This window comes from Lates calcarifer, linkage group LG7_2 (assembly GCF_001640805.2).
Source record: "Lates calcarifer isolate ASB-BC8 linkage group LG7_2, TLL_Latcal_v3, whole genome shotgun sequence".
NCBI lineage: Eukaryota > Metazoa > Chordata > Actinopteri > Centropomidae > Lates > Lates calcarifer.
This window is the reverse complement of record NC_066854.1, coordinates 4,615,177-4,633,727: the sequence shown is the minus strand read 5'-3', so window position 1 is coordinate 4,633,727 and position 18,551 is coordinate 4,615,177. Positions and strand designations below refer to the sequence as shown.

General features: G+C 40.2%; 1 protein-coding gene across 3 annotated transcripts in view; it reads left to right on the top strand.

The window, feature by feature from the left end:
* filip1l (filamin A interacting protein 1-like) overlaps nucleotides 1–18,448 on the top strand; it is a 65,936-nt gene extending 47,488 nt beyond the window's left edge. For 2 of the 3 annotated variants that reach the window (XM_051066105.1, XM_018660989.2), the window contains 2 exons: nucleotides 9,370–12,205; nucleotides 17,531–18,448. In XM_051066105.1, coding sequence (XP_050922062.1) covers nucleotides 9,370–12,205; nucleotides 17,531–17,746 — 3,052 coding nt within the window. In that variant the 3' untranslated portion in view covers nucleotides 17,747–18,448. Of the gene's footprint in view, nucleotides 1–4,070; nucleotides 4,291–9,369; nucleotides 12,206–17,530 lie in introns of those variants that run through there. The other variant, XM_018660991.2, reaches the window with a different exon arrangement.
* The last annotated feature ends 103 nt before the right edge of the window (nucleotides 18,449–18,551 follow it).

Sequence of the window (18,551 nt, the reverse complement as noted above, 5' to 3'; positions counted from 1 at the left end):
GTTTCCTGATCGCACCACATAGATCTGATATTTTCATCTGCTACCACTTTCCTCAGTGGAGTGGAAGCTTGAGTGATGATTCATGTGCGTCATGATTTATTGACTAAGTGTGTTTCCATTGCAACTTGCAACTTTTCCACCTCTGCAGCATAAAGCATAAAAACATGACACCATTCATTCATGTTACAAAGTCATCTACCAAGTATGTGTTTGCATGTATTCAACTGGCCTAGTGAGTGCATTCTGGGATGATGTTGTATGATGTGGTAAAAGCTGATTTTGGTTCAGCCCTGTGTTTTTATTTTAAATAGTTCTTGGCACTTTGTCTTCACTAGGCAGCAACAGTGTAGATACAGACAGCAAACATGGAGAGAGAGAGAGGGTTATGACATGAAGCACAGGTTCCCAGTGAGAGTCAAACTGGAAACCTTGCAATTATAAAGGTAGAGATCTTAACCACTTGGCCACAAGGAAGCCTCAAGGCTTTTTTCAGCCTTACAGAGCAGGTCACAATTGGACAAGTTTTTCAAATCACAAATCGTCTGCCACTCATACAGTAGATATGTCCTTTCATTTATCTCTGTAGCTCATGTTTTGTCTTTTGTACACTCGTGGAATTTCCAGCCCTGAAGAACATGTTGAAATGCCGGAAGACCGTGCCTCGGGATTTAAGAACTGCCTTGCCGAACCGCACACGTTGCTCATCCAAACCAAATCCCTAGCCTCTACATTCTTCTGTGTATTGTCAGCACTATAGTCATCCCATAGAGGTTACATAATACATCTTCATCTCCCCACTATTTGTCATTTGGCAGAGGCTTGTCACAGCAAACATGTTTGTGTGGCCTGCTCTTGTGTTTGATCCCCGACATCTGTTTCAAGTGTACAGTACTCCGGGCCCCGAATATGTCCAGATCCAGAAATAGAATCTAATTTTGGATGACCGAATTGTTTGTTCTAAGAACAAACAGTTTGTTGCAGGGAAAGGGGAGAGAACACAAAACTAAAATACATCATAGTTTAGAGCTGGGGCTCAGTGGGCAGCTTGTTGGACTCTGTGACACTCAATCTGCAGATTGTGAAATATTGTGTTTTAAATTGCCTGCAATCAATCCTGCTTTAGCCAAGTCTGCACTACAGTTCACCAATTCCCCATAGCCTTGTGGCAAAGCATTACAGTGCTACTTTAAAGACTTCAGAGTGCTTCAGAAAAACGTCTCTCTCAGAAATCAAGCTGTCATACTTTCAAGTGGACACAGGAATTGGTTTCTCTGAGGAGAGAGATCGAGTCAAGACTTCAGTCTCAGCAGGAAGCTCCAGCCTCTGATCCTCTGGCCTTTAGCTGTCAACAACACATGACAATTACCGTACGGCGCTCAAAGAAAAATCTACCCAATCACTCTGTTCAGTATATTCAATAACAAATTTAAGACTTGAGGTATTCTCCAAACAAAATCAAATTTGGTGTGTTTGCACAGGCAACATGTAGTTCCTGACCAAAAACAAATGCTATCTTTGGCTTCTATCAGTGCTGTGAGCGCAGACTAGCCATCCAAGCTTTTTCACACAGCCTCATTCATTGTCCTCCAACAACAGTCTCCTCCAATTGGTCAAAAACGCCTTGATTAATTGCATTTTCTTGTACATAAGTCACTGAGACAGATGTTTTAGGTTTGCTTCTTTTTAAGAATTTGCGAGTCGTGTCTGGCTCCTGCGGCAGCTCACGAACTCTGCTCCATCTGCCACTAAACCACCAGACTTCAGGTCACAGTGTGTATGCTGGTGTTTGTTGCATTTGTCAGCAGTTTGAGAACACACCAAATTTAATTGTGCTTGGAGTACACTGTTGGTCAAACATGGGAGGTTTCTGTTTTAAATTTCTGGACTTGAAGAAGTTGTTCAGAGGTTGATGAAGATGCTAAGTGGATGCTTAGAGATGACTCTATCTGAGCATACCAGCCTTTTTCCTATCATTATTGGAAGTCTGTTGTGTAATTACAGCCTTTAAAGCCAGAAATTAATGGCAGCACAAAGGGACAACCAGGGACTTGTAATTGTGCAGCTCAGTTCAATTGAAAGGAACGTTCATGAAGTCAGATTGGATGACGTGCATCGATTGACGACTTATGTGTTTAATCTGCATCCCTGTGTTGTGTCAAATATCTATGACATGTTTTTATTTCTACATAAAAGTACTGCTGAGTGCATCTTTAAATTAATCTAGTAAATCTCTGCTTCCCTCAGCTTGGTTGGCAAAGCTCGTAACATTTAGTAACAGTGACCTCAGCCATTGTGAAGCCATGACATATTTTATTTAGTGGGCAGGAGACAGGAAGAGTCTTGCCCTTGTTATTCCCTCACACTGCTGGGATCACTTATAACTGCAGTGTACTGCCTAAAGCACATAGTGACAGAATACACTTTGTGTTTTTACAGACTGATATGTATATGTGGCTAATTTTCAGTCTTGTATGCCACCATGTACACCAAACACGAGGTCCTGTTGTTCTTGTGCTGTGTTTGTCAGGAAGTATTTATGTCACTTGCCCATATGTTTGTGCACCATGCAGTGTCACCAGTCCCATTGTTTGAATAAACAAGGCACATTTCTCTTAGAACAATAGAAAGACTGACAGCTCCCTGACAAACCTCTACACAATCTGCTCCCATCATATGATAATTTTAAGAATGACGCACAATGTTGAGACTTTTCAAAGATGGATTTAGTCACCAGCTATAGAAATGTATGAGTTAGGTAAGAGCAATCTGATAATGAAAGTAAAGACTGAGGCATTGTGAACTGAACAATGTGTCACTGATAAAGAGAAATGCATGCCGGTTTAAGCTATGATTACACTCCTGCATGAAAATCCATTGTTTTGTTTGCAGAGCCATTATCTTAAAGCTACTTTTACACCCACAGGTAAGATGTTTAATTACCAAACCTTCACCTCAGATATTCTCACAGTGTTCGCTGTAAGACATATCGTGTAACAGTGGTGAAAAGTTATAAAGTAATTTTACTCACATGCTTTACTTAAGTGCAGTTTTGTGGTACTACTTTATGCCACTCATTTTCGAAAATATAAAAATGTCAAACTATTCCTCTAATTAAAAAAAAATTCTCATGCTTAATAAGAATATCAAATGGACCATTCTGCATGATGAGTACACTTTGATACTTATATTTTCATGATGATATTTGTCTTTACTTTTCATTGAGTACAGTTCTGAATGCAGTACTTCAATGTGTAATGAATTTGATTTATTTTTACATTGTGGTATTTCTGCTTTACCTATGATCACAATACTTCATCCATCACTGATGTACGGTACACATAAATGACCAAATCCCACTTTTAAGAATTAATGTTATGAATAGAAAGAAATAGATTAAAGACACATGTTGAGATCTAAATCAGCCATTATGAGCACACATACAGCTGTCAGAGAGATATCCTGACACACGTCTATTATTTATTACCCAAATATGTCTGAAACCAAATATTTTTTCACCTTGAGTTGCCCTGAAACAGCATATTAGCAGTGAAACTCTATCGGCACGACAGCAAGCAGCTACTGCCACCCCATGATTTCAATCAGCAACAGTATTGCTAACAAACCAATTCAGTGAAACTGTCAAAACGTCTCTTAGGTGTGGGCTGTGAATATACATTTCATATGTCAAGATATGTGTTACATGTCTTGTCTTGTTCTTCAGCAGTGGTCTCAATTACAAATCCTCATCCAAGGATTTCTTATTAACTTTTCAAGTTGATTCTTTTTTTTTCTTCCTCCTTGGCTGAATAAATGACTTAAGTTGACAAGAGCCAGAAGGAAATACTGTAACTTGAACTCCTCATCTCTCCTCACCTACTTCCCTGCCTCCGGAGCAGTGACGGACCGGGCAGATATTTCACACATTACATACGTCAACAAAAAACGAAAAAACCTTTCCCTCTTCTTTGCCACATCCTTTAGTTAAACAGTTACTTCAGGAGACTCGCTCAAACACTCAGACATGAACACACCACACACTTACACATACGAGCAAGCACACCCCCTTCTTGCGAGCCTCTGCAATGCAAAGCTCCATATAAGGACATGCTGATGATGTAATGGTCCATAGGCAGGGAGCACATCCCTTATTGTTTGGTCTGACTGCTGGAATGCCCACATTACAGCTACTAAGAGAGTGAGACACACGCAGAGAGGAAGAGTTGAGGGTCGGGTGTTGTACGGCAAGATAATGAGCTCATGGCAGTGAAGCCTGGAAAGCCTTTGGCACAGGTAGGCTCATTGAACATTTCTACAAGACGCTGAATTTAGGGAGAAAAAAGTTTCAAAACTTTAAAAATAGTTGTCGATCTCTTGATTGGCTTGAAAACCTACAGATGTTCAGAGCGGCATCATTTCATGCTGGTGTACTTGTGTATTTTGTAATGCTAAGTTTCATAGTGTGTTTTTAAAAATACTTCTCTTTGGCTTAAGAGTTTTTTTGTGTTTTTGCTGTAAATTACTTCTCAAAACAAGAAGTTAATAACACTCAGTAGAATAATATTGTTTTTCAAAGTCAGCAGAAGCCGACAGATCAAAAGGGATTTTTACAAAATCTGAGTTCTAGTTTTATCTTCTTTTTAAAATGTATTCAATTATATATAAACTGTAGTGGGAACTTCCTCAGTGTCTCAGAGCAAAGGGACTGTAACACATCTGTGTAATTTCACTTTCATTTAATCAAATCTTACATAGTCCTAAAGAAATGCTGGAACACATTTTGATTCATTATTCAGAAACTGAAGAAGCAGCGATTCTAAAATGCTTGCTGAGAAGTTGGACACAGTGGTCAGCCAGTGCAAACCTGACCAAGGAAATTAACTATTTCAACAGTGATGAGGCTTTAAATCGAAATCTCAGAAGAAAGAGCTGTAAAGCACATCCCATTATGGTCCCTGTAATATCATTGTTCAGGAATTTGTTAAGGTGACATAACTGTTGAAACTGTGATGATTTAGTTTCACAGAAGACACTAATGATTCATTACGTAAGAATAATTGTACAGGGTGACAAAAAGCCTGCATATATTTCATGTTAAATGTGTAGTTATGCACATTCCAATAGTTTTTTGTTTAGCATAACTCCCAGGAGTTATTAAGAACATGTGAAGGTTCATTATTATCAGATGAATCTGGTTCTTTCCAATTAGACTAAAAAATTCTTGTTTTTTAATGACTCGTGTTCTTATATGATTATTACAGCCTGCATGAAGTTTATTACATTAACTGCATCTATATAATTGAAATTAAGAGCCATCTCAAGAACTTAACTACATAAAACAGCAGCTGTGTTTTAAGGACAGAATTATCTGTGGTATTAAAATACTGAGTAAGGGGTTTTAGGTAGTATTTCCATAATGTATATTCAGCATTTTGGAAATATAATCGAATTTATCCCCACACAAAAAACACAAACTGCTTTAGGACAGTCAAATCTAGGCTTCTTCGTAACATACCACTCCATTAACCATAGTGCCACCACCAGGAAGTTAATAAAAATCAGTGCTACATATTTTACACATGTTGATTGCTCTCTGGGGACATATCACTTAGCCTGTGTGGACTTTAAATACAGTCCATCCACTGCATTAATCAACGTCCTCCCTTCAACCTCTGTCACACACGAGGGCATTCAGCCCACCATCCACACGTCTCTGTTAAAGCGGAGGTGGTCATGCACACATGCATACATTGGCCTGTACATATATAACCTAATCACTTGTGGTTAGGAAATGGCACAGCAGCCCTGACATATGGAACATGTAACACAGCTTTAAGCAGCGGGTGAGCCACAGTTTCCAGCTTCAGGAGCCACGTAAAGAGAGGGAAGCCCTCTGTACAGCTGTAATGTGTGCTGGTGTGACTGGTTGTGACTCCCTTGAAAGCTTGGCTGCCTGCTCTCAACTGGATGTTTCCTTTTCTTATTTTTAAATGGCATTTATGTTAGCTTATATTTTGACATTGAAAAAATATATTTTCCACAAAGCCAAAAACAATCCTGTAAAGTTAAGATATCCACTTTGCAGTGCAACACATTTTCCATGAAACATTAACAGCACAGCAGTGGTCACACATCCGTTTTCAGGGGGAACCAGTCTGAAATTGGTGCCTGTTGCAAAGGTTGGACGGGCTGCAGAGTGGGTGGTAAGGTGCCTTGTAATGTTGATAGCCATGAAACTGTTATGTCACCAGCTTTATGTGCAGCACTTTACAATTTATTCCCCCAGAATAATGTTCTTTCAAGCTGTACAGATCTCTGCATAAAAGGGCTGCTTTCTAACGACGCTGAGATAAAACATGATGGGGACAGAAATGAGGGCAAATGCTTTATAGATCAGCTGTGTTATTCATGTGGTCCCTGAACGCATACGGCAGCCGCTTCTACTGACTTATATTAGATGACAAAAGCTGGTCAGTTGTGCTACTACAACTTGTTTAGTGTGGTTGGTCTCCAACATAAGTAAGGGGTCAGCTGGAGGATAATATTTTTTCACCAAAGGTCACCATGTCTATTTGCCCACTCCTTTATATAACGCGCAGAGACCTGCAAGTCTGCACTAAATTATATCTAACAACAAAAATGATCTCAGATGTTGCTATGTTGGCCAAATACCCTCATCTATGTGTGTGTCCCTGATGAGAAAAAGTTCAGGACCAACAGATCTGGACCAACATTTCCTTATGTACAACAAAGTGCATTGGGAATAAAGCAAAATGGTCCCATAAGAGGCTAGAAGTGATTTCACTGGTGTGAGGTAAGCAGTGTGTTTCAAGCATACGAGCCATGCAGTTTCCTCTCAAAGGACTTGCCTTATTAATGTAAAGTGCCCTTGCATACAGTATCCAGCTCAGGACTTCTAACTCTTTAAAAACAAAGAGAGGCAAAGTTTCCAGACCTACTTGGGACAAAGTACATTTCTCCTTCTATTTTGGCTGATGACATCACTAGCAAAACAGTGGGGACTGAGATAAGAGATTGAATAAACAGTGATTACAGGCGACAGGCTAGTTTGCGAGAGAGATATCTGCCTGTTTTATAAGAGTTTCACTTAGCATCTTACTGTTTCTACAGATATAATCCACTCCAAGAAAATGTAATTTTTCAACACATACTCAACACAGCTATATTTCCTTCAACGACAGTCCTTACACTTATCCAAAGTACTTGGAAAAAAAAATATGAAAGATGTTATCAACACTTGTAACAGTCAGAATAGAACAAGGGCAAACTTTTAGTCAACAAAGCTAGACAGAAAAAAATCTGAGCACCACTGACCTTAAATAAAAAGGGGTCTATAGTAGTTTTTGGTGGGAGTGGAGTTTTGTTTGCAGTATCTACTGAAACCTTAATGATAAAAACGATAGAACACCAGCCCTGTTAACAGTGTAGTGTGTATGCAGTGAGTGAGAAGTGTGACAATTGCCCACAAATTTGGTCCAGTCTAAGTATAAAGTGGCAATATGCAATTACTTAAGTAAAAGTACCTCAAAACTGAACATAGTACAGCACTTGAGTAAATGTACAGGTTGTGCTGGTGCTTGTCATTTAATCCCAAACTGTTCTGACTATACTCTGGCTGAATGGCACATCGCTGTGAGAAATGTATTTCTGTTTCAACAGGGAAAAAAAAAAAATCATGATGAATAATCAGAGTTCATTTGCTTCTTGAAACATGGCCACAAAAAACCCCAACATCTCCTAAGCCACCCAAACCACACTAATAATGAAGTCTTAATTATTATGCATATCCTTATAATATTTTATTGAGTGTTGCATGGTCTGGATCTAAGTACAACACATGGATCCAGTTACATGTGTCCCCCCCAACCCGCTCCCACCCTTTAGCAGCTACTGAAGAAAGAAATGACATAGACTCTACTAGAAGTGACCCACCCTACCACGCTTACATCATGGCCCACAACCCCAGTGTACATGTGGAATTAGTGATCCCTGAGAGTGTGTGTTTGTGTGTGCGTGGGGATTTCTGTATAAACTCTGTGGGACTGTAATTGCCTTTGCAAGCAGGGGGAATTCCTTTAAATGTATAAGAAAAAACGGGGATGGTAGGTGGTGGTGGTGGTTTTGGTAAGGGGGAGGAGGGCTGGTAGTAGAGGAACCCCTTAATTAAAGGATTGTTCCATGCCAGTGGGCCATCTGTGTGGAAATGCCTGGCAGCTGCACACACAGCAGTCATAACATCCCTTCCCCTGGGGCTGTAGACGCTTTGGCCTGGTAACGTATGCATACGCCAGACGCACTGACCCCAGCTACACACTGTACTTTAAGCACTGCATCCAGTTGGCACATGTGTAATGCACCTTGACATCATTTCAGTACTTGGTACCCCATCTGGGTTTCATACATAGAAATATAAGACACAATTAGTTGTGGAAATATAAATATTACAATGCACTACTGTCAAATAGATTTACTACCAGACTGCCTCTGGTTTTTGTAGACTGTATATATCAGTTTTGACAGTAATTTATTAAATGTTCATGTTTACAAGAGAAATGTTGCGTACTTTAACTCTGTGTGTCTTACTTTGCTTCTTATCCATGCACAAGGACTAGCCTTTTATCCTTTGACTTACTTTAGTGCTACTTTGTGATCATTTCTTCTCTTCCACAAGCATTTATTCAGCAGTCTATGAGCACATTAACCACTTGAAAGCATATTTTATGATGGGTACATGTTTGATGATCTAATTTTTGCTAATAGTGTGTCACACCTTGTCTGGAGAGGCGATCATTTTTAGAGGTCAATGTCAACATTTGGCTGTGTGTCAGTCTTTTCCCCTAATTTCCCGGAGGACTTAAAAGGTCTTATGGTACACTCTTGAATACTGCGGAAACTTTTAGAAATTCACTGATTGTTAAACTCAAGGCTGAATATTTACAGCCGCAAGTCAGGTTTCCAAACCATATGAGAATTAGTTGGCAACAAGGGAAAAAAAGAACCACAGGTATTTCAGACTACTCGACCTGAAAGAGTTAAAGTAATGGTTTTTTATGATGTGTTAAATTTTCCATGACATAAAACCTTTAGTCCTCCTCAGAAATGCAGGGAAAATAACAGTGTTTATGATGTGTCATTGCTTGGAGAAGTGGGCCCAGTGAGGAATGACACTGGGAGTGCAGAGTTTCTCAACCACCTTTCATATATAACACGAGCCAAAAAACAACAAAAAAATGACAGTTTAAGTTTCACAATGATTTAATTTACTGGGAAGTTAATCAACCGTTCTAAATTCTTCCTTACACTTTCTACATCTTCTGAAAATCATGTTTGCCTTGTTTTTGTTTTTTACAGGTTGAAGCTGTTAATTGATCAGGAAAAGGCCTACCAAGAGAGAAGAGACGAAGAGAACAATAAAAAGGTCACAAGCCTGAAAGAGGAGCTCACAAAACTCAAGTCATTTGCGTTGATGGTTGTGGATGAACAGCAGCGTCTCACTGAGCAGCTGAATCAACAAACAGCTAAGGTCCAAGAACTGAGTGCCAGTGCTTCACAAGCCCAGGAGGAGTTGAGCTCAGCTAATGCCCGTCTGCAGGAAGAGGAGCAAAAGGTCTTTCGCTTGGAGTCTGAGCTGCGTGACCAAGCTTGTCGATACCATCAGGAACAAGAGACCATGACCGCCAAATTGACCAGCGAGGATGCCCAAAGCAGGCAGCTGCGCCAGAAACTGTCAACTCTCAGCAGGCAGCTTGATGAGCTGGAGGAGACCAACAAAACCTTGCGCAGAGCCGAGGAAGAACTGCAGGAGCTGAGGGACAAAATTAGCCGCGGTGAGTGTGGAAACTCTAGCCTCATGTCTGAGCTTGAAGAGTTACGGAAAAGGGTACTTGAAATGGAGGGAAAGGATGAAGAGTTGATCAGAATGGAGGACCACTGCAGGGACCTCAACAAAAAACTGGAGAAAGAGGCCAACCAAAGCCGAAGCCTGAAGGCTGAAGTTGATAAACTGAACCACAGAATTATGGACTTAGAAAAATTAGAAGATGCATTCAGCAAGAGCAAACAAGAATGCAGCTCACTCAAAAGTAACCTGGAGAAGGAGAGGACAGTGTCAAAGGTTCTGACCAGTGAGCTGGAAGTCTTGCAAGTCAGGGTCAAAGAACTGGAGGCAGCTGAAACCCAACTGGGAAAGACAGAGCTGACACTGAAGGAAGATCTAACCAAGCTAAAGACTCTGACCGTCATGCTGGTGGATGAGAGGAAGGCAATGGCGGAGAAGCTAAAGCAAATGGAGAACAAGGTCCAGAACAGCACTGGCAAACTTCAGGCTGAGCAGGACAAAGTAACGTCAGTCACAGAGAAGCTAATTGAGGAGAGCAAGAAAGCACTGAGGTCAAAGGCTGAGCTGGAGGAGAAAATGTGCAGCGCTACAAAGGAAAGGGATGACTTGAAGGCCAAGTTGAGGGCTGAGGAGGAAAAGAGCAATGATTTGGAGTCAAAGATCAATATGATGAAGAAAAGGCTTCAATCGCTCGAGACCATAGAAAGGGAATACCTGAGAAACAAAGCTAAAGAGGAGCATATCAAAGCACCTATTGCTAACCGCTTCCAACAGGAGGACAACAAAGTAAAGGATTTGACGCAGGAGGTTGAACGCCTCAGGTGCAAATTAAAGGACATGAAAGTGGTAGAGGGTGATTTATTAAAAACAGAGGAGTTTGAATCACTGGAGAAAAGATTCAACAATGAACAAGAGAAAGCTAAAGCCTTGATGGAAGAGCTGGAAATATCCAGAAAAGAACTTTCAAAGTATCAACTGGCTGAAAAGAAAGAGTGCAACCAAGAGCACGTTCTTTATAAGCGTTTGAAGGATGAGGAGGCAAAGTCCAGTCATCTGACCAGAGAGGTAGCAGCTCTGAAAGAGAAGATTCACGAGTACATGGGAACAGAGGAGTCCATTTGCCGCATGAAAACTGACCACTCTACACTGCAAAGAAAACTGACTCAGCAGGAGGTCAGAAACAAAGAACTGGCCAGAGAAATGGAGACACTCACTCGAGAGCTTGAAAGATACAGACGATTTAGCAAAAGTCTTCGCCCTGGCATGAATGGGAGACGCTTTTCAGACCTTCATGTTGCTACCAAGGAAGTTCAGACAGAGCCACTTGACCTCATGTCTCCCAACTGCAAGACAGTGGCCCCACTGGAACGTGCTGTGGTGAACGGCAAGCTTTATGACGAGAGTGAGCCTGAAGAAAATGCAAATTACAGCAACGAACTTCAGCTCACCAAATGCAGCCCCTCACTTATCAACAATGTAAATAACCTAAACAACAACATGAGACGAGCCCGAGTCCCATTCCTGAAAAACAAAGACACCCCCCATCAGGTGAATGGCAAAGTGCAGCCACGGCAGAATGGCAACCACGTCCAGCCTGGAGATGTTGTGTTGACCCACAGTCCTGGCCAGCCTCTGCATATTAAAGTGACTCCTGATCACGGGCACAACACAGCAACGCTAGAAATCACCAGCCCGACCACAGAAAACACCCAGTCATTCACCAGCACTGCCGTCATACCCACAAGTGGAGGTCCACCCAAACAGAGAATTACCATCATCCAGAATGCCTCCATATCCCCCACTGCAAAATCCATTTCCCCAACAAGAAAATCTAAAGGTTCCCCTATGTCTGATGAGCCGTGTTCACCAGATAGGGCCCTATCACCTTTCACTATGGCTACATACTCCAGAGCAATGACCCCAGACTCTTGTGGCTCTGTAACACCAGACAGAGCCATGTCACCTATACAAATTGTGTCAGTCACAACGGGCACCCCTGACCGCTCCCACTCCACAGAGCCAGTGGAGGTCGTTGGAGGGCATGCCGTCTTCCGCGTGACCCCGGAAAGGCAGAGCAACTGGCAGGTCCAGAGATCTAACAGCTCGGGACCAAACGTCATCACCACAGAGGACAACAAAATCCACATTCACTTAGGCAGCCCCTTCATTCAGAGCATCACCACTCCGTCACAAACACTGAGTCCATGCCACACACCTGGACTCCAGGAGCAAAGGACTCAGGTGCTTGCAAACTGCAGTACTCCTACTGCCAAAGGCAACAGCAAAATCACAAGTAGCATCATGATTAAGCCCACCTCCACCCCAATCCAAAGGCCATCACAAATTACAGTAAGTAATGCCTATGACTGACCCAATAACCCCCAAAACCCTCCATCTCATCCTTTGTTAGTGAATCCCGCCCATGAGATCCAATACAAGCTTAGACCCCACCCCAACTCTATACCCTGATACATTTACATGTCTGTTTTACTTGATTTATGAGCTTAAACTGGGGTTTGAATGTTTTCCTTTTTATTTTGGTTGGATTGCTTGGTTCTGTGTGATTAAGTTCAAACAACTGTTTGCCTGCATGAGAAAACAATATCATTTGAAAGCACTAGAAATTTTGATTTAATTTGACATAACACCAGGTTTTAACTTATGTGCACTTACTGTATTGTACTCAATGGCATATTTGCCATATAGTCAGACTATTCACACTGATGTATCATACCAGTTTTTATACTTCATATTACACATACTGCATTATAATTAAGTTGTTTGATTTTCTGAGAATTAAAGTGTGCTAAAATAAGTGTTATGTTTAAGTTTGTCATCCATGCTTGCCAATTTCATTTATTCACTAAATCCAGCATGTTTTGATTGTGTAAAATGAAAAATAATCTGAGGAAAATGCAATTAGATTGAAATTAGTTGTTTGATTTTTGTTTGTTTTTTATTTTTATTTTTTGCTGCATGCACAGTAACTTTTTAACACTTGAGATTTCAATCCAGTGTGTTTAAGTGTGTAGTCAAAAGATTACAATTTACGTTCTCAGATTTTAACATGAAAACTGTCAAGACTTTGTTAGACCTAATTAAATAATACCCAAGTGGAAGAGTTGTCTGAAAAACCTTTGTGCCCATACTTGACCAGATTACAGGAGAAAAAAACCCTCTGGGATTCTCACATGTGTTTGCTTGCTTGAGTTAAAATCATAGGCTGATGTCATAGTTTCTTCTTGCATCCAGAGCACAGAAACCCAGTGACCGAGAATGAAAACCAGCGTGATGTGAACTTGGAGTTCTCTTAAATGATACAATGGAAATTCTGCTTAAAACCTTTAAACCTTAGAGTGGTGCTCTGTACGGCTGCTGTAGAAGATGAATCTTGTATTTAAAAAGAAAGATTTTGCAGAATTACAGTTGCTCTTCTCCAGTGGACTTTCATATATTAGTGAAATGTGGTTACAGTTCAACAGATCATGAAAATGTGATGCAGCAGACAGTGTAAAGAGTGTTCACTAGATTAGATCCTAAGATTTTAAACTCTTGCTAAGTTTAAAAAAAAACACAAATTCAGACAAATTGATCTCTCTCTGGTTCTGTTAGTGGTTATTAAGGCCAAAATGAAATCTTTCAGTGCTGGAAATCAACTGAAAAACCGTCCTTTTGCACAAAGCTACAAGCACAGGTACTGAACACTGCATCCCAGGAAACATACAGTAAACATTAAAAAGCCCCTCCAAAAAACCTGCTTCTGGATTTCAGAAACAGTAATGTATTTGTTGATAGTTTAACCTCAGAAGTCATTTAGCTGAAATTCTCACTTAGCTTGCTAAGTAACCCAACACGTCTGTTTTATTTTTCTTTCTCCCATGAATCATGCCCTTTGAAACGAGTCACCAGTACAACTTATGAATGTTCCTCTATGTATATGCATTCTTCTACATGTGGTTTTATGTGCGCACAGTGGAAATGTTACCACATACGTGTGATTTGTTTCAATTAGAACAGTACTGAAGGTCAGAACAAGATGATGAGTGGATGGAGACTTAGGAGGAGAGAGGATACAGTGGAGAGGATGTGGGATGATTTTATCTGTTGTGGTACACTCATTAATGTCATCTCTCAATACAAAGCTAATGTAAAAGAACAGCTTAGGGAAACAAAAATTACCAAATTAAAAGGGTTTGTCTTGCAGTGGATTTTTGTATATGCGAATAAAAGTAAGAATGTAAGTCTTAATAAGGGTAAAGTAATATCTACTGTGCACATTAACAATGATAAATACATAAAGTAGACATCTTAAGATTATATGTGTGCGTTTCGACACTGGTAGCAAACCTAAGTCTTGCTAGTAAAGAAAAATTCTACTGGCTGTCACACTTGTCATCAAATTGCCCCCATGCAGATTCATTTCACCATGCTGAAGAAGGGTAAAAGCCACATTTGAGATAATCCATTCCTCTTTTTACCAACAAGGCCAATCCTCAAACTTTCCTCCTTTCCTAAACTCTTAAATCAAATCATAGAAAAAAATCACAGGACCTTAAATTAGATGTAACAATGCTCTTTAATGGACAACAAGTAGACAGGTAAGTTTGTGGTGGACAGAGCTGAGAGCCAATAAACTCGCTAAAACATGCTAATCCTACCAAATCCTCAGTGACATTTAGATGGAGCAAGACAACTGTTGCAGGAAAGTGGCAAACCCACCCCAAACACACACACATACACACACAACCCAGTGTGACAACGAGGAGATGATTAAATCAAGCATTAAATTGAATGAGTGGGAAGGAGCGCAGCTGGAGAAACCGGATCCAATGCAGTCTGGGCGCGATGAAATGATGCAGGGGCTAAACAAGATGCTATTCATTAGACCACTACTTGAGAAAGCATCCAGCAGCTGGGATTGCTGTCTGCGACCTCAATTACCCCCTGACTCACTTAAGACTTAGCCGATTCATAAACTGTGCTCATCTGGTTGAGCCAAAGAGGACAGATCTGTGCACGGTATCACAGCCAGACTGATAAAATGAGTATCAAGTGGCACACACGAAGCCAAAGGGTATTTCATTGAAAAGCCTACATGTTTGCGTCTGTTGGCTGAAACTGAGGCTGTAATCACACTAAACACACAGTGATACTGCTGATTAACAGCAGCATTATTGGGGTGAGAAGAAAACATCAAAAAGCAGCAAACATACTGATGTGATTTTAAACAATCAGCTACCGATCTGAACCAAGTGCAGCCAAGAAAGCCTAATTACCACACTGCATGCCAGAAAGACAAGGTGTGTATCACACTGCAGGCGAGAGCGGATTTCCTCATTTTACCCCACAATGATAATGATCACATAGGAATTTGCTCACCTTGACCGACAGGCACAATAAAGCCAGGGAGTGACAATAAACAGAGGTATGGGGGCATTCTCCAAACAAAAGGCTTTCGTACTGTGTGTGAGTGTGAGAGCGTAGACACTGTGAGAGTAGCCTCTCTCCCACAGCAGCACAAGCACCAAAACAAACCTAGTGTTTGGTTGCCATGGAAACAGCCCCAGCCGGTATTGCAGAGCGCTGGGCAGAGGAAGTACTTAGTTGAACGCCTGCTGCACCGCTGATATATGAGAGAACAAAGCCGCACATTAAGGGTCTCTTTCCATGTAAAATCAACAACACTCCCATGACGTGCAGCCCGTACAGATTTTCTGGCCCATTAGCTACGCTCATGCATAGGCCCTACTTATTCTGAAATTTATACCCTGTATGAATATTTAAGGATGTAGTTCACTGCAGATTTTTGTTAATTCTCAAAACCTCAAGCCACACATGAACATGAACAACTTTTCTCAAGTTAGAGCGAGAGGGTTTGTGTTAGGGGATCAGTGCTGCTTGGGAATAAAGTGAGTGGTGTGATGAAACACATGGAAATACTGAAAAGTTTCACTTTTACTCAGCTGCACAAATCTAGTCCAGATTGATGACACATCTTGTCAAAGAGAGAGACTCTAACAACCCTGCCTGAAATTTAAGATAAGCCTCAAAGTTGCGAAAGTTGCAAAATGCTTTTTGTTTCAAACAGCCAAGAGGCATACAGATATCCAAAATGCTGCAGTGGCTTAAGATAAATTCAAAGAGATTATTTGAGGTGGTGAACAAGGGGAATTTTGTCAGCTCATTTTGCAAAATGCAATTACCTTTCTCAAATGTAGGTGCTGCAAAAAAAAACACAACCCAAGCTGTGACAACGTGATTGAAAATGAAATTAGGTGCCAATTACATCCCTTCATAACTTAGAACTTAACATAACTGCCTGCTGACTGTTGCTGCTGTTCATTTGTCTGGATGCTCCGAGATTCTTAAATGTGTGATTTTTATAGTTAATTTAGATGTGAAATTTGAGACAGGAACCAACATCTTAGAAACATGAAGATGATGGCTAGTGTGGTTACTTTGGATAATTGCTCGTATCAGTCAATGTATGAGTTGTTTATATAAATCAGTATCCTGCTCATGCATTTGCGAGACATAAACAAAACCTACTTTAATTGAATGAGGTGTGTATATGGCTCAGAATGCTAGCTTTTGCTGAGGTTTCTCATAACTGTGGAAACATCTTATCAGAGTTACTGTAAACAGGATATGGTTTCTACTGTACAAGCACCAATCCAAAAGTAGTGATGTACCTCGGTATCCTGGCACACTGCTGCACATGTAAACACACACTGATTAAGAGCTGATTGCACAGTAAGTGGAGCAGTGAGTTGTTTAAGAATCTGAGAAATGCAATGTTTCCCATGATATTTCCTTTTCTTGTTTGCGGATTGTGCTGCAAAAACAGCCAAACACTGGTTTCTGAGCAACATAGTCACACTGTTATCATTATTATGGTGAACTGCGGTTATAGTAAGGGCAACAATCAAAAATGTTTCTCAAAGCAACATTTTTTAAAAGCCTTCTATTGATATTTAATAGTTTCCAGACAGTAGAGGAGGTAAAATATCAAATAAAACCAAACAATCAAACTAAATAACCTGCATGTTTCTCTGGCTGTGAGTAACAACTATTTTCTCGATTCATCAATTAATCATTTTGTCTATAAAATGTCAGAAAATAGTAAAAAAAAAAAAAAAAAAAAAAAAGCACAATTACAGGACACTGAATGATGTACAAAGATACAGTAAGTAAAAATGTAATTACTGTAGCTAGTTATAATATGCAACATTCTTGAATGGATGTTATGCATAGCCTTCTATTCACTGGGAACATCGGCTAAAATTGTAATATTAGACAGTGCAATTTCACTGTGAGACACTTCACCAATAGAGTTCTTCTAGGGACAAAGCCAAAGTGCAGCAGTCATGCAGTAAAAGTTTGGCACAGTAGTCATTCGCTGTCCATAAAGGATGATTTGATATCATCTAGTGGTCATAATCAGTACTGCAGATCAGACTACTGGAAACAATTCAGCCCGTGGAGCAGGTTTAAGTCATCGTCATTATCTGGTCAACACTGTAAAACTACCTTCTGTGCAAATAAGTCTTTCCTACAGACAGTGAATGCCATTCTCTCCCCACTTCCTCCTCATTTTCTTTATGACAGTGCAGTCTTTAAAACTACAGTATTTCCTCTCTTATTCAGACTCTACTGCGTTGTGTGTTTTCACAGATACCTCTAGAAGCATTCCGACGACCAGGACCTACAAGAATCCCAAAACCGAAAAGTTACAGCTCCCAGAAAGGGGCAAACAGCACGGCAGTTAACATGGGACTGCAGAACAAGAGTCAGCCGCCACAGACTCATCTAACCACTGGGAAAGAGCAGCACGCACACTCGCCTGCAGCACACAACAACAACCCAAATCTAGTGAACCGCAGACTGTGACATCAGTGAGACTTGTTTTATTTAAAAAAAAATCTTTTGGGGTCAAAGGTCAGCTTACACCTACACTAAAAACATCCATCCTCATGCTTACTAAAAATCTAAAATGAGGGATTTTCTCAACGTATTGTTTTGCAAACTACCTGCAAAAGAAAAATAACAGTAGAATTAAAACTGTTGGTACTGCTTTATTCTTTACTAAATCTTTTAAGATATGAACTGTTCCACTGTAACCTACTCCTCATCTGTGGTGCTCTGAAAGCTGCAAAATCTAACTGTTGATTGTGTCAATATTCTGTTCAATGTGTAAACAGTATTAAAAAAAACAGACATAAAAACATTTTTAGAAAGTAGCTCCTGTGTGAGGATGTCACTGTGATCAAAATAAATGAAACTGAAGAGTAATATTAGAACACTAAGCGTGTTATATTGTCATGTTGTCAAATTAAAATGAATGTTTATTTGTATTGTGACTCTTTGTGTTCATCCTTGATGACTTTATCTGTTGTCAAATACAGATAATGGAACAGCCATTTATCCATTTCTAGGGATGGAACACAGATATTTTTAAAATAAGTGGCAATAATGTATATAAGTGTATAACTGATGTGTTGTAACGCAGCTCCTTGATAGTAATAATCTCTCAAATGTGACATTTGTGTTATTTTTGGTTATCAATAAAGACTTTTTATACCTTGAACAAGAGTAATGTCTCTGATCTCATTCTAAAAAGCTGCTGACAACAGAACAACAGAGACAAACCAGAACAGATCAAAGTGAAACTACGAAGCTGCATACTGTATACTAA